Source organism: Pollicipes pollicipes, unplaced genomic scaffold (assembly GCF_011947565.3).
Source record: "Pollicipes pollicipes isolate AB1234 unplaced genomic scaffold, Ppol_2.1 Scaffold_3447;HRSCAF=4054_pilon_pilon_pilon, whole genome shotgun sequence".
Lineage (NCBI taxonomy): Eukaryota > Metazoa > Arthropoda > Thecostraca > Pollicipedomorpha > Pollicipedidae > Pollicipes > Pollicipes pollicipes.
In genome coordinates this window covers 21,282,593-21,301,969 of record NW_023596297.1, presented here as the reverse complement: position 1 = coordinate 21,301,969, position 19,377 = coordinate 21,282,593, and the positions used below count along the sequence as shown (strand labels likewise).

Below are 19,377 nucleotides of genomic sequence, written 5' to 3'. Positions count from 1 at the left end.
TGCTACGACGTCGTGCGTCGGTGCCCGCACAGACCACCGCTTGTGGTAATGTCAGAACAAACTGGGCAATACTGCCCGCGAGCTCATGGAGCAGCAACCGCGCAGCTCGTCTCACCCTTACAGGTCCCGACACGCAATATCCGCGCAGCTCGTCCCAACCTTACGGGGAGACCCAACACGCAGCATCCACGCAGCTCGTACCACCCTTACAGGGCGACCCGACACGTGATATCCGCGCAGCCCGTCCCGCCTTTACAGGGAAACCCGACATGCATTTCTCGTCGCACTAAACGGCTGCCGCGATCAAGGACAACGTTCGCGACGCCATGTCAACTTAGCTACAAAGACCCACGGGATGCGGAGACACGTTGACACTTCTAAAAGGCGCCGGGCTGCCTGGCACTAGACCACCTGACTCCCACACACCAAAATAGCACGGGAAATGGAGCAGCCAGAGGCATGCAATGTGAACATGGGTGGAACTTCGTGGGTCCGAGGGGGCTGCGCCCCTCCCCGGATGTAGAACCGAGACCCATAATAACCTGCCCAACCAACGCTTAAAGTATTAGAGGGCGGCTCCTGGAGAAGAGCTGGACAACCTCTCCCTTTCAAGAATGGGTTCCCGTCCCCCAATATCTTTGTGAAGTTCCACTCTTCAATGTGGGCGACGTATATAGAAGTCGGGCAGGACGCGCCGCGGGCATGCATGACAGGCGTGGCGGGCCGCCGGTGCATGAGTGGGGGCGTGGCACGCACTGCCGCTCAGCTGGCGCTGGGGAAGGAGGCGCCGATTGACTTCATCATGCTGAAGCAGTCCTTCAGACGGCGCCGGTCGCCGATCTTCTCGAGCGTGGCGGCGGCCTCGGTCAGCATGCCGGCCCGCTCGCCCGGGCACGAGATCAGGTCCTCCGGCAGGTGTTTGCAGGCCATCATGAGCGCGATGGCGTGCTCCCGCTCGCCCACGTACTGGTGCGGCTGCTTCTCGGAGCCTGGCGGCGCACGGAACCTCGGTCAGGCCCGCCGACAAGCCGCAGCCACGCAGCGCACAGAGCGGGGAAATCACACGCAGACCGGGGCACACACGCATACACAGCGCACCGGCCGGGGCCAGCACCCGCAGACTTGGGCAAACGCACGCATACACAGCACACAGGCCGGGGCCACCACACGCAGACCTGGACAAACATACGCGCACACAACACACAGACCGGGGCGACCAGACGCAGACCGCGACAAGCACACGCATACAGACCGGGACAAACACGCGCATACACAGCACACAGACCAGGGCAATCACACGCATACACAGCACACAGACCGGGGCAATCACACGCATACACAGCACACAGACCGGGGCAATCACACGCATACACAGCACACAGACCGAGGCAAAAACACGCATACACGGTACACAGACCGGGGCAAACACACGCATACACAGACAGACCGTGGCAAACATACGCATACACAGCGCACAGACCGGGGAAATCACACGCAGACTGCGACAAACGCACGCGCACACAGCACACAGACCGGAGCAAAAACACGCATACACAGCATGCCACCAGTTACCAGCGACCGTCACAGTCCCACAACTTCCGGCCGTAGGGTAGCGCAAGAGGTGGTGATCAACCGAATCCAGCCGTTCCAGTCCGCTACCGACCCGAAACTGACTCCGCAAACACAAACCCGAGGCAGATGACATACCTCAGATTCGAAACATGCTATAAATGACGGCCGTGCACTCAAAAGTCCCTTGCTCCACCAGCATGAGGCAGCCGGCGCAGTGGCCGTGCCGTGCAGCCGCCGGCGCCGCCTCTACTGACCGCAAATGACGGACGAGTAGGTGCGGCCGTTCCTGTGGCGCAGCGAGCGCTCGAGCAGTTGCTGGGTGCGGCCGGGCGCAGCGCCGGCCATCATGCGCACCGTGGCCTCGTGCAGGAACACACGACTGAGCGCCGACGGCAGCCGCACCGAGACGGCGCGCAGACAGCCCAGCGCCTGCTGAAACTCGGCCAGCTGGCGGCCGGCCGGCGGCACGCGCCGCGACTGCTCCCAGACTGCCGTGCGCGTCTGCAGCAGCAGGTCGCACACCAGCAGCTGCAGGTGCTGCAACGGAGAGAAGACCGCGCCGGCCGACGGTCAGACGGAGCAGCTGCCGGGCGAGTCGACAGCGACACATCACGTGCGGTGTTACCCAGCGCCTCGCGATCGGGCGCGCGGGATAGTCAGCTGCGAACCTGACCGGGTCAAGCGAGCGCCGGTGCAATGGCGTCACCGCCCACAACACCATGCGTGCGTCTCAAGCATACTTCCTCCGAACGTAGACGTATCGATTAGTGCAGAAAACGATGCGGACACCTGCGATCGAAAACGAAAAGCATCCGTGTCTGAACTCAAATCGCGAGCGCCAAGAAACGGGGAGCGGACGAAGTCACCCACCGGAGTGTTGCAGTGCGGATGCATTGCACACGTGACAGACGTGCAATGCAACTACAATGCACAACCCCAGGGGGCCGGTGTGGTGCGGAGGGCGAGTCTGCACGAGTCCCCGGAACCGGCGGGGCAGAGCGGGGTGGGGTGGGGCGTTACTGACCTGCGTGGCCACGCTGGTGGTGCCGCGGCAGCCGTTGTAGGTTATGCTCTCGTCGAGCAGGGCGCCGGCCACGCGGCAGGCCGGCAGCACCTGGGCCGGGCCGCCGCCGCGCGCCTGACTCCGCCACGCCTGCACGGCCACGCGGACGGCGCGCGGCAGCGGGTCCTCGGTGTCGTGCAGCGGCGCCGGCAGCGCCTCCACGCGGCCGAACACCTGGTCGGCGCGCTCGTCCTGGCCCAGCCACCATACGGCCACCAGCTCGGCGACGGCCGCCCACCAGCGAACGGCGGCGTCGTCGGCGCCGCGGCCGCCCGGCTCCGTCGTGTCCGCCACCAGCTGGCAGTAGCGCAGCGCGTCCGTCACGTGACTGCGCCGAAGCAGGTCGGCGTCGCACACGTCCACGCAGCGCGCGCCCGGCATCGTCAGCGTTTGTAGCGTCCGCTCCAGCAGGTGCTCGTGGAACAACTGGCGGCGGAACACAGGCTCTGATCAGACTGGTGCGACGGTTATTGGACATCATCGGTTTAATGACATAAAGTGAATCAAACGTATTTATGTTGTTGCCTTGCAATGCGGAGCAGCTGTCCCAATCGTTGTCAAGCGAGGGAGAAGCATGATTCTAAAACGTAGACCTGCATCCAGCATAAAGAGAATAGCAGAAATATTGTTACCTTTACACTTTGCGTTCCACTACCTTCACCATAACGCCATGACTAAATCACCTCAAGAGTACAAAAAAATCGCAAAATCGGTTGCTTCCAAGTAGGAGCCAAAAGTACGTTGACTTGTCCAGCCCGCGCCCTTCGCCACGAACATTACATACTTGCGTGACATAATGCAACATCAATTCCACTATATCACGAATTATGCATGGACTTTGTACATTAGGAACCTTAATGCGCACGTTAACCGGCCAGCCAACGACGGACCGCTGGCTGCTGTTCCAACGCACGGACAGCCGGCTGCCGTCCCAACGCACCGACCACCGGCTGCCGTCCCGACGCACGGACCGCCGGCTGCCGGCTGCCGTCCCGACGCACGGACTGCCAGCTGCCAGCCGCGGTCTTGGCTCACCTGTCGGACGTAGAGGAGTGGGCTGGCCGGCGGCGCCCACGAGAACATGCTGTTGCGCTCCTTCTCGTACGTCCACTTGTGCTCCATGAAGAAGCGCATGCCGTCGCTGGTAGCCAGCCAGCGCATGCTGACGGGCACCGTCTCCAGGCCGTGCAGACCCTTGGTCATGATAAGGCGGGCCAGCCAGCCGAGCAGGTCCGGCAGCGCCTGCTTCAGCTGGAGCGCGGCACAGGCGAATGTCTCGGCCCGGCAGCTGGGCGACAGAGCACCGCCGGCCACCTCGGCGTAGTTGAGCGCCGCCAGCGCCAGCGTGAGGCCTGGCACGCGGCCTGCCGGCCCGTGGTCCGACAGGCTCAGCTGGTGCAGCCGGTGGTAGACGCGCGCGTAGCCGGCCGACATCATGTATAGGTCCTCTCGCTCACGCCTGTGGCAGCGCACCCCGCGGCCGGTCACGGCCAAGGCACACAGCAACACTACACGATGACATCACTCCGGGCCGAGGCAAGCCCGCTGTGCTGACGTTGCGTATATCGGCTCCGTTGCACGGTGACCGACAACGCTGACTGACCAAAGCACATTCCTTTGCCGCTCCACTGCACGCCTGCACTTCACCACACCACTCGAGACCCAAACAAGCTGGCATTGTTCATCTATCGGCGTGGCGGGGCCCGGGAAGCGGCGGCGCCTGACCGGCCAGCTGGCCCGCGCTGACCTGGACATGAGGACGCGGTGTCCGCGGCGCGCCAGCCACAGCCCGCCCGGGATGTGGTGCGACGCCTGGCGGAACACCTGCCACAGCAGCGCCACCAGCCAGTTCAGCCGCGACGTCGGCACCGGCTTGCCGATGTAGCGCAGGCTGCGCTCCAGGTGGTCGGTGGCCTCGGATATCCGACCCTGGCGGCCGTCCAGTGGCACGTCAGGCTCCGCAAGCCCATCGAAAGCTGCGCGGAACGTTCACGCTACCAGGCAATGATAGAGGGCGGAACAGTGCGAGAGCAGGCGCGCTATTGAAACACGGGGACGTGGGGCGTCACACAGAACGGCATGCGCCACGACGACACCCAGTGCGGCTTCCGTGACACAATCGATCTCCTCTTTACTCTCCAAAGAGCAGGTGCTCGTTGGATTCAGAGCTCCCAGTCGGATTGCAACTGGCGGGAAGCTGTCACAATGAGCATGGCATTGACTGAGGAGGCAAAACAGATCACAATAAGTTCTGTGAAAACAGGCGCGCACTGCCAACTGGCACCATGAATCAAAATTCGCACGACTAAATTTCGTGCCAATGGTCGGACCAGAAAAAACCGCCAACTCCCCACCAAGAAAGACATGAGCAGAAGTGTGCGGAGTTGAGTAAAACGAGGTTCACATACATTTCGATGATCCTTCTCTCCTTGTTCCTTCATCTTCCAAAAAGCTTGTGCAGCACTGCAGTGTAGGGCCACCTTGGGCTCGCCATAGATGAAGATGTTGAGCAAGCAGATGAGGAAAATGATGATGTTGGTCACCCACACGGTGAACGGCGAGAAGAGCACGCTCCACCAAGAACTGGCCTCTGGAAACGGCCAGCGGTCTCACGCACTCGGAAGGTGGGGGGCAGGACAATACGGGTCTAAGCTTTAGCGACACAGCAGAGTGAAATATTCGAGACAAATACAGGAATTTATGAATAAAACCAATAGTAAGCATCACCTCAACATTACGCCAGGTGCGAAAACCATCGGAGTGTGCATCTCCTGCCTCATCTCACACGGGACACACGATGCCCACAGAACAGCATCACTAAACAACGCGCATTAAAGCGATGAAAGCAGAAAGCTAACCACCACGGGTGGATGTCCGACGCTGCCTGGTGCCTGACTGGCCGCCGGCCGGCGACGGGCCGGCCACGCACCTGGTTCGGCCGAGAGCATGGTGCGGCCGGCGACGGGCGCGTCCAGTGTGCCCGGCACGAGCGTGTCCCGGCCCCACTCCGTCACCTGGCGCACCGGGTTGAACGCCAGGAAGGCGAGCAGGAACATGCAGAGCGTCATGCGCGTGCGGTCCGACAGACCCGGCGGGCTGGGCAGGCCGAACTCGAACGACTGGCGCTGCGGCAGAACGGAGACCGGCGGCGCCGTCAGAGGCGCCGCTCACACGGCAGGCCGGCGACGCTCGCCCACAGATCACCAGCCCACCGCACGCTCAACGCGCCAGGGTGGAGAGAGCGCAGGAGCGTGCGTGCAAATGGTCGGATCAGTCACTGGAGGCGGCATTTTCGTTCAGAACACAGCACGCACTGAGTTCATGGAAAGCCCACCTCTCATTCGCCCGCATCCATCCTGTGATATTGCTCACCATCAGTGAGAGGTCAGTTGAAACATGACGCCAGAGACGAATCATATCGACACCAGGGACAAGTCTGATGATGAAATGTGTTGGCCAGACCACCCGTGGACAGTGTTACGGGCATACAGGCACATTGAGCACGACTGGACACCGCTGATACAACTTGAGGAACAGGGTCTCCGAAACGTCCGTATGAATCTTCGACGACCGTATGCACGCCGGACAATAAGAATGCACTAAGGTGGCGGCTGCATGACTGTGGCGCGCCAACAGGCACACATAACGACAGCAGGCTGATGGGGGGGGGGGGGGGGGGGGCAGCGCCACCACTGCCAACGCGCCTGAACAGTCACACAAGCTCACCTCGTAGTCGGCGGTCGGCGGCGGCGGGGAAGCGACGGCCGTCTGCGGCGGCGGCGGCGGTGGCGGTGAGCCCGGCGAGCCGGTCGGCTCCGAGTGTGCGCCCTCATCCGGACTGGATGGGCCAGAGTCCGTGTGTGGCGGGCTGCTCCACACGGACGGCCGCAGCAGGTCCTCCAACCGCGCCGTCGACGGATCCAGCGGCTTGCGCAGCAGGCGCAGCTCCTCGCGGAACCGCTGGTTCTGGTGCCTCAAGAAGCGGATGTAGTCGATGGCCTTCTTCAGGATCGCGGACTTGGTCATCTGAAATGGAGCCCCAATGGTGAATACATTCTCACACAAACCGTCTCGCCGATTTAAAAGGCAATGCATGGGTGACGAGAAAAAAACCCAACAACCCTGGTTTACCATAAATATGTCCCATTAACAACTCCAAACAATACCACGACTAGCAGCACGTCTAAACGTAGGAAGACAGGCCGTGAACATATCAGCAAAAGATGATGGTCCCTACATCTCACCTTGGAGTCACTTTCGGGCCCACACACCAGCATGCGCATGTCCTGGATTTTGTCGTTGATGCTAGTGCGGTAGCGTTTCTCGATGGCGTTGTGCGAGCTCTTGCGCGGCGGCTCCTCGGGGCTGCTCTGGCCGCCCGACGAGCCGTAAGACCGGCTGCCGGAGGAGGGCGACAGCTTGCTGATGGGCAGCCGGTCGGCATCGACCAGGAGCGGGAAGCTGGCCGTGACCAGGGTCGGCACGGTGACCGGGCCGCTGGCCAGCACCTGCGACGACACCGTGGTGTAGATCACCGGCGAGCCCGACACCGTCGTCTGCCGACAGAGTGCGGTCAGCCGGTCAGCGGCGGCACAGCGCGTCAACGCTCCATTACGCCGTGGCAGGTATGAAAAGAACTCAGATCAGCTGCTGACAGGCCAGGTGCATCGGGTCCCATGTCCGGGTGCAGCGCGCTGCCTGCGCCGTAACTCACCAGCGCGTGCTGCTCGGGCTTAACGAGGCGGCCCGGCTGGGTGACGGGCGTCGCCACCGACCCGTTGATGACGTACGCCTGGCCGTCGAAGACGACAGGCGCCTGGCGGCCGTCGGTGGCGCCCAGCACCACCGACTGCAGCTGCGGCACCGGCTGCGGCACCGGCTGCGGCCGCACCGGCTGCACCGGACGCGCCAGCACGGCCACGGCGGCCGGCGGCTTTTGGCGGGCCGGCGAGACGGCCGCCGGCGGCGGCGGCGGGGAGCCGAGCGCCGGCGCTGGCGGCGGGGAGCCGAGCACCGGCGCCGGCTCCTGCTTCACCGGGCCGGCTTCGGCCGGCGTCCAGTCGGGCCCGGCCGCGGCCGGCGCTGGCGGCGTCAGGTCCATGGCCGACCCGTCCAGCCCATCCAGCAGAGACGACTCATCGCCTAAGTTGTTGATGATGTCTGCAGATGATGAGGGATTTAATGTCAAAAATAGTCCTTCGACATGTGTTCACTTTCATTAATAGGATACAAATTTGGAAAATCATTGTTCACAGAAATACATCACAGTCAACTCAACCTTTGCACTCTTAGTCTAGGTCCAGTCTTGGTCTAGGTTGGTCTTAGTCCAGGTCTTACTTTGTCAGAACTGCCCTAATTTCATTTATGTTATTACAACATGTGTGCCATAGTTTCTCAGCTACTAACAGTACACTTTCTATCTGGCACGTCACAAGTAAGATATACTTACCCTCAAGAGTGAGATTGAAGTTCTGGCTGCACCAGTCATGAATATCCTCTGATGCCATACCAGTAGACCTTTTAATGTAACAAGCTGTTGTCAACCTGACCTTGCCCCAGATTCACCTGCAAGAATACTAGTCATTCAATACCAATAATGGTCAGTTATCAACAGTTCTACAGTGAGATAAACCTCACTATTCCGAAATATATACAAGTATGTTATAGGCCAATGGTGTTTCCACCTTTCATAGCAGGGTACCAGTTGTGAAGTGGTTAACTTGTGCATCCGAGAAATCACAAATATAAGGTCTGACTCCCGGCATCACACACCCAGGGGCAGATCTAGCCTGGAGTTTGGGTGGGGGGCAACCGTTTGTCACCAGCTGGCTGGTGTGGGATCCGAGGTCCACTGCATGGTGCATCTCGCGAGTACCTAGTAGGGACAACATTCAAAACCGAAAAAAGCACCAAAATCCCTTTGAATCTTCAACAGAAGTTAGAACAAAACAGTTAAACAGTTAATGTTAAAACAGATGGTAAGTAGACAAAACTTCTATGAAGTTCTGGTAATGTTTTGGGGGGCCAAAACATACTCTCAAGAGTTTTTTTGGGAGGGCAGTGGCCCCCAGGATCCACCTATGTACACACCCCTCCTGCTGGGGTTACAAACAGGCAATGCCATATGGCCTCAGCAGCTGAGCATATCATGAAGCCCCAATGATGATGACAACCTCCCAGGAAACCAATGGTTTGGCCAAACCATTGGAGAATTGATTCAATGCAAGGAAATGGTATCAGATGAAAGCATAATTCATGGTACCAATAAGTCAAAAGATTATGACTCCATTCTGCATGCATTTCATTAAAAAAAACAAGCTTCCAGTAACTCCAGGTTTAAAACGAACTAAACAGGATTCATGTGTGATGTATGGTACATATTCAAGGAATGGTTTCACCACTGGGGTGGCCATCACAGACACATGATGATATGGCATATGTATGTGTATGTATGTACATATGTATGTATGTATGTATGCATGTATAATATATATATATATATATATATATATATATATGTGTATATAGATCCCGTTTTTTAAGCAGAAAGCACAGGCAGCAATATCAGAAAACAGTAACACCATATCAACTTTTTTCAGCTAACAATAATTACCTCACCATGAAAGGTTGGAGGAACGCATCTTTAACATCCGTCTTTCAAATCATTCGTGACGTCATTGGCGGATCAACCAAATGGGTCACGCGACTGTCCAAACTCGTTCTGAACCTAATGCGTCCAAGGCGGCCGTCGTCTGGGCATTCACCGTTGATTGGTCGAACGGGTGACCATCTACCGCGTCCATATAAATCGGTTGGAGCGACAGTCGGACAGAGGCCGACCAGCACTCCCGCCCTCGCCACGCCAGGAACTGTTGTTTTTCTCAGCGTGTCACAGTGCTAATTGAGCGAACGCTGACGGCCGTCTACCATTCTTACCTCTTTTAACCTAACAAAAATTAACATTGCCTGGCGCGTCATGGACAACCCCAGCAAGCATGGCAAAATTTAGCTTCAAGGAGCACAGGGTAATAGTACAAGAACGGCGATAAATGCATATTTGTAGGAGCAGATATCGGAACAGGTTTAGAAATGTACGTATGGGCAGGCAGGGGCGACGCCACAGGGGGGGGGGGGGGGGGGGGGGGAGGAAGCAATGGGTTTCTCTCTATCGTCGGATAGGGGGGAGGGGGCAGTCCCCTCCTACCATAACAACCTTTTTGCAGGAAAAAACCTCACACAGATCTTAACTTAAGGATGTATAGATTGCCTAGGACCTTAATTAACTAAATATTCACAATGCTCATCATAATGAAGCTACCTCACACAGACAGGATTGCACTGCTACAAAGTTAGTATGATGCTACTACGAACCTAAATTGTGTAAACTAATCCAACTGCCAGGAATCCAATTGTGCCATTTATATTTTCCACGATGAGATACCTTCTTGAAACACAAGAATGCACAGATTGACAAATATATGGGTGATTTTGCACATACTTTTTTATCTAGACAATAATGCAAGTCAAAAGCCCAGGAACTCGAACACTGCATAAAAAGCTCATCAATACTGGATCAACGGTCACTTTTAATGCAACACATAAGAAAGGGATTCTGCCCCAATATAGCAACACACACACACACACACACACATATATATATATATATATATATATATATATATATATATATATATATATATATATGCACACATATGCCTTGCCAACATGTCATGTCACAAAGGTCTTAAACAGTGCAAATTTATGTGGTTACTTCAAAAATCGCCTATGACTTGGAATTTGAGGGAAAATGGGCTGTATAACCATGCAGTTGAGACACCCTAGTCAACATAACTAACCAACCAGACAAAATAGACCAACATTGGCTATCTGCCTTAAACCATTTAAAATTCTTAGATATGATGGCGACTAAGGTGGAACAGAAACGGGAAAGCGCAGTAACTGGTATATTTTGCTAATTGTGATGCAGCATGATGAAGTTAACATCATGTTAACTTAAGCATATCACTCCGTTTCAGGACCCTGTAACTCAGAACAAGGCATATCTTACAGTTACAACGCTTCCCGCAGGTGTCGCGAACTGTTCCATGCGGTGGGTGTCCTCTACTTAATGCACTAAATGACCTTTAAAATGCCTATCTTGGTTCAAAACCCCATACAAATCTGGGCAACTCCCTTTCAGTATCCTGTCTTCAGCCACAATATTTGCATGGAATACACAGCATTATTTTCTAACATGTTGACAAATTGATGAAAAGCATGTCTCCACAAAGACTGCATCAGCATGGTAGCTAATGAAGTCATATAAATTTGGATCAGTGGATCAGTAAAAAAAGAATAGACTGTTTGAGAGACTCAATTGCCCAGCTGTGGAACATCCAACAAGAAATCTAGACAAATTCTGAAACATGTGAATGTGAAAAACCTCAATCAGCATAACCAATTTTATCTGCCAGACCAGGTCAACACCACCAGCTCTTCAGCCAGATCCCCCCTCACAAATATTACCTCCTAAACCAGCACACCCACTGCCAAAACAGGGACCTTTTAGTTTGGAACAGGACCTCCATAGCCAGCAAATGAGCCTCTTTAGCATAATGCCATGCTTCATCTAAATCATTGACTATCTGATCTATACAGGCAGCCTCAGGACCAAGAAACAGGTTTCTTGATCTAGTGAACGGTCTTCCAAGCATAATTCATCATGGTCTCGGTTTTCTTCAAGTACTTCACCTTTTTTAGAAGAAGAAAAATCTCCACCGCGAGCGTTTTACGCGCAGTGCGGCACGGGCTCAACCAGCTCGCGTTAGCAGGATTGCCCAACTTTGAAATCATACAATCCAAACGACATCTTTAGCACCAAAAGTAATGAGCAGGCAATTAACACCATTCACTACGTCGTTTCGACCACCGCTACTCACAATGCTCGCATGATTGCCTATCATCTTCAAGAAATAACCATCTGATAATATAATAATTTCGGCCACAAACAGGTCATATGATTTTTAACACGCAGACAGCCGACGATTTATAGCATGTACTAAAAGGACAACATAAGCACCAAATTACGTACATTCGAGCAATCAAGAAAATTATCCCAGTTCTTCACATTCGTGTCTCGAGTTGATGTTTCCAAACAGACAGCACAGAGAAAACCCCAACAATGTCGGCGGAAATGAAGCATTTCCGGCATTCTTAAAAAACGGACCAAGCCACGGGAACCAAACACCGAAGCCAAGCCAACGTTTTCGGTGCGGTACATTGACGTCTATTAGCGCAGTGCATCTCATACACGAGTCCGGATAATGTGATTCACACTTATTAGGACCAAACACATCGTGACGACATTGTCGCTTAAACTACAACACTTGGGTTCAATTAATATGACTACTCCGCTGCCGTGACATGCTGCAATCATGTGCAGAGGGACTGTCGTAGTACCCTCTTAAAGTAGTGCACCTCCTGTACAATTCCAACGAGCAAGGCTTGAAATCGCTCTGACATCTAGAGACATACTCTGCCGAGATCATATGCCAACAGCCACCCTAAGGAAACGGATCAAGCCTCGGGAAACGAAGACTGAAGCAAGGCCAGCGCTTTCGGTACGGTACATATACGTCTGTTAGCGTAGTGCACCTCACACACGAGTCCGGATAATGCAATTCACACCTTTAGAACTGAACACGTCGTGCTGACAATGTCGATGGAACTGCAAGACTTCGGTCCGATGAATAAGACTCATGCATTGCCGTGAGATGCTGCAATCATGTCGTGCAGAGGGACTGTCGTAGCACCCTCTTAAAGTAGTGCACCTCTTGCACAATTCCAACGAGCAAGGCTTGAAATCGCTCTGACATCAAGAGACATACTCTGCCGAGATATTATGCCAACAGCCACCCTACGGAAACGGATCACGCCCCGGGAAATGAGGACTGAAGCAAGGCCAGCGTTTTCGGTACGGTACATATACGTCTATTAGCGTAGTGCACCTTATACACGAGTCCGGATCATGCGATTCACACTTATTAGGACCAAACACATCTTGCTGACGATGTCGGTGGATATGCCAGACCACGGTCCGATGAATAAGACTCATGCATTGCCGTCAGATGTTGCCATCATTGGCGGACAGACTGCAGTAGCACCCTCTTCAAGTAGTACACCTCTTGTATAATTCCAATTGGCGAGACCTAAAAACCACTCTGACATCCAAAGACGTACTCTGCCGAGATAATATGCCAACAGCCACCCTAAGGAAACGGACCAAGCCCAGGGAAACGAAGACTGAAGCAAGGCCAGCGTTTTTGGTACGGTACATATACGTCTGTTAGCGTAGTGCACCTCATACACGAGTCCGGATCATGCGATTCACACTTATTAGGACCAAACACATCTTGCTGATGATGTCGGTGGATATGCAAGACTTCGGTCCGATGAATAAGACTCATGCATTGCCGTCAGACGTTGCCATCATTGGCGGACGGACTGCAGTAGCACCCTCTTCAAGTAGTACACCTCTTGTATAATTCCAATTGGCGAGACCTAGAAACCACTCTGACATCCAAAGACGTACTCTGCCGAGATAATATGCCAACAGCCACGCTAAGCAAACGGACCAAGCCCCGGGAAACGAAGACTGAAGCAGGGCCAGCGTTTTCGGTACGGTACATATACGTCTGTTAGCGTAGTGCACCTCACACGAGTCCGGATCATGCGATTCACACTTATTAGGACTAAACACATCTTGCTGACGATAGTATAAGGTACGCTGCGCTTATAAATATATATGTACCGTACCGAAAACGTTGGCCTCGCTTCGGTCTTCGGTTTCCGGGGCTTGGTCCGTTCTCTTAGAATTGCTGTTGACACGTTATTTCGGTACAGTGTGTCTTTGGATGACAAAGCCGTTCTTAGGTCTCGCCAACGAATTATGCAAGAGGCGCACTACTTTAAGAAGGTGCTACTACAGTCTGTCCGCACATGATGGTGACATCCCACGACAGTGCATGAGTCTTATTCATTGAATCAAACCATTGCAGCTCAGCCGACATTGTCGGCACAATGTGTTTATTTCTACTTAGTGTGAATCGCGTTGTAAGGGCTCTTGTTTCAGGTGCACCGCACGACTAAACGTATATGTACCGTACCTAAACCGTTGCCTTTGTTTCGGTCCTCGGTTCCCGGGGCTTGGCTTTGTTCCTCAGGGTTCGTGTCGGGATGTTATCTCGGCGGGGTGTGTCTTTGCCTTTCAGAGTGGTTTTTAGGTCTCGCCAATCGGAATTATACAAGAGGTGTACTACTTTAAGAGGGTGCTACTACAGCCTGTCCGCACATGGTGGCAGCATCTCACGGCAATGCATCAGTCTTATTCATCGGACCGAAGTCTCGCAGTTCCACCGTCATTGTCAGCACGATGTGTTTAATTTCCATAAGTGTGAATCGCCTGATCCGGACTCGTGCATGAGGTGCACTGCGCTAATAGACGCATATGTGCCGTACCGAAAACGCTGGCCTAGCTTCAGTCTTCGGTTCCAAGGCTTGGTCCGTATCCTTAGGATTTTTATTGGCATCTTATCTCGGTAGAGAATGTCTTTGGATGCCAGAGCGGTTTTTAGGTCCCGCCAATTGGAATTATACCAGAGGTGTACTACTTGAAGAGGGTGCTACTGCAGTCCGTCCGCCAATGATGGCAACATCTGACGGCAATGCATGAGTCTTATTCATCGGACCGTGGTCTGGCATATCCACCGACATCGTCAGCAAGATGTGTTTGGTCCTAGTAAGTGTGAATCGCATGATCCGGACTCGTCTGTAAGGTGCACTGCGCTAATAGACGTATATGTACCGTACCGAAACGCTGGCCTTGCTTCAGTCTTCTTTCCCGGGGCTTGATCCGTTTCCTTAGGGTGGCTGTTGGCATAATATCTCGGCAGAGTATGTCTCTGGATGTCAGAGCGATTTCAAGCCTTGCTCGTTGGAATTGTGCAAGAGGTGCACTACTTTAAGAGGGTGCTACGACAGTCCCTCTGCACGACATGATCGCAGCATCTCACGGCAATGCATGAGTCTTATTCATCGGACCGAAGTCTTGCAGTTCCATCGACATTGTCAGCACGACGTGTTCAGTTCTAAGGGTGTGAATCGCATTATCCGGACTCGTGTGTGAGGTGCACTACGCTAACAGACGTATATGTACCGTACCGAAAACGATGGCCTTGCTTCAGTCTTCGTTTCCCGAGGCTTGATCCGTTTCCATAGGGTGGCTGTTGGCATATTATCTCGGCAGAGTATGTCTCTGGATGTCAGAGCGATTTCAAGCCTTGCTCGTTGGAATTGTACAAGAGGTGCACTACTTTAAGAGGGTACTACGACAGTCCCTCTGCACGACATGATGGCAGCATGTCACGGCAAACGGAGTAGTCATATTAATTGAATCCAAGTGTTGTAGTTTAAGCGACAATGTCGTCACGATGTGTTCGGTCCTAATAAGTGTGAATCACATTATCCGGACTCGTGTATGAGATGCACTGCGCTAATAGACGTCAATGTACCGCACCGAAAACGTTGGCTTGGCTTCGGTGTTTGGTTCCCGCGGCTTGGTCGGTTTTTTAAGACTGCTGGAAATGCTTCAGTTCCGCCGACATTGTTGGGTTTTTCTCTGTGCTGTCTGTTTGGAAATATCAATTCGAGACACGAATGTGAAGAACTGGGATACTTTTCCTAATTGCTCGAATGTACGTAATTTGGTGCTTATGTTGCCCTTTTAGTACATGCTATAAATCGTCCGCTGTCTGCGTATTAAAAATCATATGACCTGTTTGTGGCCGAAATTATTGTATTATCAGATGGTTATTTCTTGAAGATGAGAGGCAATCATGCGAGCATTGTGAGTAGCAGTGGTCGAAACGACGTAGTGTATAATGTTAATTGCCTGCTCTTTATTTTTGGTGCTAAAGATGTCGTTTGGATTGTATGATTTCAAAGTTGGGCAATCCTGCTAACGCGAGCTGGTTGAGCCCGTGCCGCACTGCGCGTAAAACGCTCGCGGTGGAGATTTTTCTTCTTCTAAAAAAGGTGAAGTACTTGAAGAATACCATGGTCTCTACCTCAGTTATGGGGTCTCCTTGATCTGAATTTGGACAATCTATGTTTATGCCTTTACTTGGATGAAGAGACCCCCGAAAAATGGGTAGTGGGCAAAAATATACTCTTGCTCTCTATATCCTCTCTGAGTCCCCACCATTGATACCCACGGCAAAAACGACATGGAAGCATCACATAACTGATGTGACAAAACAGGGTAAACAACCAACTTGGTTAAAAACCTATCCTTATTTGCTCCTCACATCATTTTCAAATATCATTTTTTGCTGATGGTGCAAAACTACCCCCATAGTAGAAAAATATCACTTACCAAAGGATATCAGACCTGAGTGGGGACTGCAAATATTTCCAAAGATCTCTAGATTACATTATTTTGATTGGCCATGAGTCATTTATCAGCATATTACAATGCAACAAACAATATTTGTCAATAAACTGTTCAACAATGGTCAGCCTAGCCCCAAAATGTGTCAGTATAAATACATTGTATATACACACATATATATATATATATATATATATATATATATATATATATATATATATATATATGTATATATGTCACTACAACCATAGAAGAATGCTTCCATTGGCAAATCATTTCAGATTCCCATTATTACTTTTATCATTCAATAATACATCACATAAAATACCCTTTAAACCTTCTTATTGGGGGCTTGTCAATCAATCATTTCAAGGCTTAATGATCATGTTGTTTAGACCATGGCCACATTACGTGCTGGGGTAATTGCAGCTCAATATCCTGTACAGAGATGGAGCATCTCTTCACTTGTGTTTATGCACAGAAGAGTAGATATGACCATGCCACAACCTCCCAGCCACCCAAAACCAGGGTATTTCAGCCATGCAGGGAAAAATACCCCCCTAGTAAGAGGCTTGATCATGTCTTATTCACAGACAAGGGGCCCCAACAATCCAAGCAGGCCAGCAGACACACGGCCAGAAGCCCCGAAGGAAAAAACATAGGAACAACAATCAGGCCAAAAGACAGTGCTAACCAGGACTGGAGGCTTCACCAAGCCAGGAGGTTTCAACTTAAATTTGCTCACCCATCTGGACCCTTACAGAAGGGGATTGCTGGCCATTAGGGTTTTAGGTGCACTTTAAGGTTTTAAGACTGCACAGGTTATAACGTGCCCCAAAAAGGGAGCATAATAAAAATTTATTACGCACTGGCCATATGACCTGCTTTCATCCTCAACCGTAACAGAGCAAATAGTGCCTCGAGGCAGCAGCTCAGACTACAATCATGCCCCGAATCCCAATTAACAGGTGAGGACGCAACGCCCAAGGCTCAACCTGGGCAACCAGGCACAACACGTTTGAATTAGGCATATACCATTAGTACCCAAATAAAGCATCCACCCGCCCCCATTAGTCGAAGCTCGACATTCCCATATACAAAACTCATTCAAAACACCCTGATTCTTACCTCACAGCTAAGTCTGTCTCTTTACATCTCAACGCAACCCAATCGCCCACGCCATCACACGCGCAAGACCCCTCAACACGAAGTGAGCCACAATAATAAAATGTACATTTCGTCATCCCTCCTCCTGCGGTAGCCAAAACAAATGAATCCCATACTTCTGAAATATCGTTGTGATTCTGAAATGTTTCCATAAGGAAAAATAACCTGAAGGTCTGGCAATATTCTTTATTTTGAAAACCTTACTCAATAAAAAACTTACACAAATCCAGATCAATGCACATAGTTGTCTTGCACACATTTACGAACCTGGGTGCAGTAAGCAAAAAGTAAAAATAAAATACTACGAAAATAGATAAGCCAGCTGACTCGACTGCTCCTATTTGGAAGCACTTCCCGCGACAAGCAGCTACCCCTAACATTAGTAAGAAACCATCCGCGATGCCTGCAACCGCGCGATTCACGCCACCCGTTCCATCGCGCCCATTGGCCGAGAGCATCTCAGGCGGAGTGGCGTGATTCTACGTCACGAACTAGACGAACTTGACCTGTGCTACCAAATTTAATGCTCGGCTGCCAGACACATACATGCGCAAAAAAACACTATAGCTGGCTATGAGGTACCATATTTTTACGTAGATTACGTAAGCCGAGAGGGACATCACACTTGCATAGGGCAGTATTGCTAGCGTTATTCCTCTCAGATAACCAGAAGAACAGAGATGGATGGACTATTTAGGCCACATGCCTTCGTCAAAACGGTTATGAGAAGTAATTTCAAAGACTTGCCAATCGTGCTCGATTTCTCAAATGCAAACATATACTGTCATATCGGTCGTTTTTGCTTTGTTGTGCCTGAGATTTGCGTACTTGCAAGCGAAGTACTAACATTCTGTAGCGCACCCAATACGCCTACCCAATATCGTGCTGCCCTTCCACCAGCGCCTGTCTCTGCCTTTCTCGTTCTCTAAACCTCTTCACACCGAGCACATTGACCGTCAAATCCACCAAGCTCGAAACCTTAGGGAAAGCAAAGAGGAACCCCTCCACCCAATTCTGATGCAGCGCAGTAGAGGGGGGGGGGAGGGGGACAGAGGTAGTAAGTGTCATATGTTTTGACTCCCCTCAAAATTTTACATAATAAAGGCGCTGTAGGCTAGGGCGGCGCCACAAACTTATGATAATGTGGCGCGGTCGCAAAACCACCTCGACACTCGCATACACAAGGGATTCGAAATTGTGTGTGCAAGACAACTGAAGTTCCCGAAAACGACGATTTCCATGCAGTTTGCATATCCCTTGCGCTTAACAGGCGGCCGGTTGGCCGATTGAATATTCTTTCCTTTGGTTGGGGGTCAGTTTGACCGCTGAGGTCGCACGTCTGGAAAACTAGAGGTGCGGCGCTCGATTCCCCGTGGTGCTCGCCCTTCCTGCCTGGGTGAGAGGTAGGCGACGCCATATAGCCTCAGCAGGCTGCTGACAGCAGCTGAGTGCGTCGCAAAAGAGCCCCAATGGCACACACAACCCTGAGATTCCAGAAACCGAGAGAGCTGAATACCGTCAATTTATAGGGGGTGTGTTGACCTGTGTATGAACACACATGTGTTCAAATTTTAAGTCCACAAGTATTGTACTTCGAGTCAAATAGTGTCAAAAGAGGCCAGGCTTAAGATTGGTACCCAAAGTGCCCCCAAATCTCCTTACGCAACCACCTTGAGTCTGGATACATGTTCTAAGCAAAACGTCGCTGGTGTTCATCTTAGGTTAATGACTTTGCTGGGCCTTCAAATGTCCTGGTGACCAAAAACCTATCAGGTTGTTCCGCTTTTTTACTGTGCTCAGATGTTCAGGATGACGTTAGATGATATGTCCCTACAAACAAGGAGCAACTTAAGTCATTTTAGGTGATTGACCTGCTCTGACCTGTAAATATTCCCTTGAAGACGTCTGTTGACGGTCCCTGCTATCAAGAAATTCGAAATGACATCGGAAAGTACTCCTCAAAGCGAGCTCTCCGAAAAGCCGATTAGTTTTTACCTTGGCCTGACCCTTATGCCCGACCCTAGGTCAAATTAACGTGTTGCAATCCTGAATTCAATCGCATTGTTGCTTAAAAAATTGTTCAATCGTATTGTTGCTTAAAAAATTGTTCAATCGTATTGTTGCTTAT

General features: G+C 51.9%; 1 protein-coding gene and 1 long non-coding RNA gene across 2 annotated transcripts; both read right to left on the bottom strand.

The window, feature by feature from the left end:
* Positions 1 to 762: 762 nt before the first annotated feature.
* Positions 763 to 7,303, bottom strand: SREBP (Sterol regulatory element binding protein). The gene is made up of 14 exons (XM_037215253.1): positions 7,295 to 7,303; positions 6,880 to 7,191; positions 6,515 to 6,661; positions 5,565 to 5,760; positions 5,116 to 5,225; positions 4,383 to 4,564; positions 4,004 to 4,094; positions 3,671 to 3,886; positions 2,930 to 3,061; positions 2,711 to 2,827; positions 2,045 to 2,109; positions 1,827 to 1,951; positions 880 to 989; positions 763 to 840 (listed from the first exon to the last, which is right to left on the bottom strand). Exons 1-14 carry the CDS (start codon positions 7,301 to 7,303, stop codon positions 763 to 765), a joined length of 1,890 nt encoding a protein of 629 aa, XP_037071148.1.
* A 350-nt stretch (positions 7,304 to 7,653) lies between these two features.
* LOC119091255 (uncharacterized) lies at positions 7,654 to 17,327 on the bottom strand. The gene is made up of 3 exons (XR_005093392.1): positions 17,211 to 17,327; positions 8,085 to 8,200; positions 7,654 to 7,795 (listed from the first exon to the last, which is right to left on the bottom strand). It is a non-coding gene; the product is annotated as an uncharacterized LOC119091255 (long non-coding RNA).
* Positions 17,328 to 19,377: the final 2,050 nt, after the last annotated feature.

Excerpts from the sequence above, each read along its gene's own strand:
- SREBP (XM_037215253.1), bottom strand. Across the intron at positions 6,662-6,879 it reads GGCCCGAAAGTGACTCCAAG|ATGACCAAGTCCGCGATCCT; the intron begins GTGAGATGTAGG and ends GCTCCATTTCAG. Across the intron at positions 2,828-2,929 it reads CGCTGCGCTACTGCCAGCTG|GACGAGCGCGCCGACCAGGT; the intron begins GTGGCGGACACG and ends TGGCTGGGCCAG.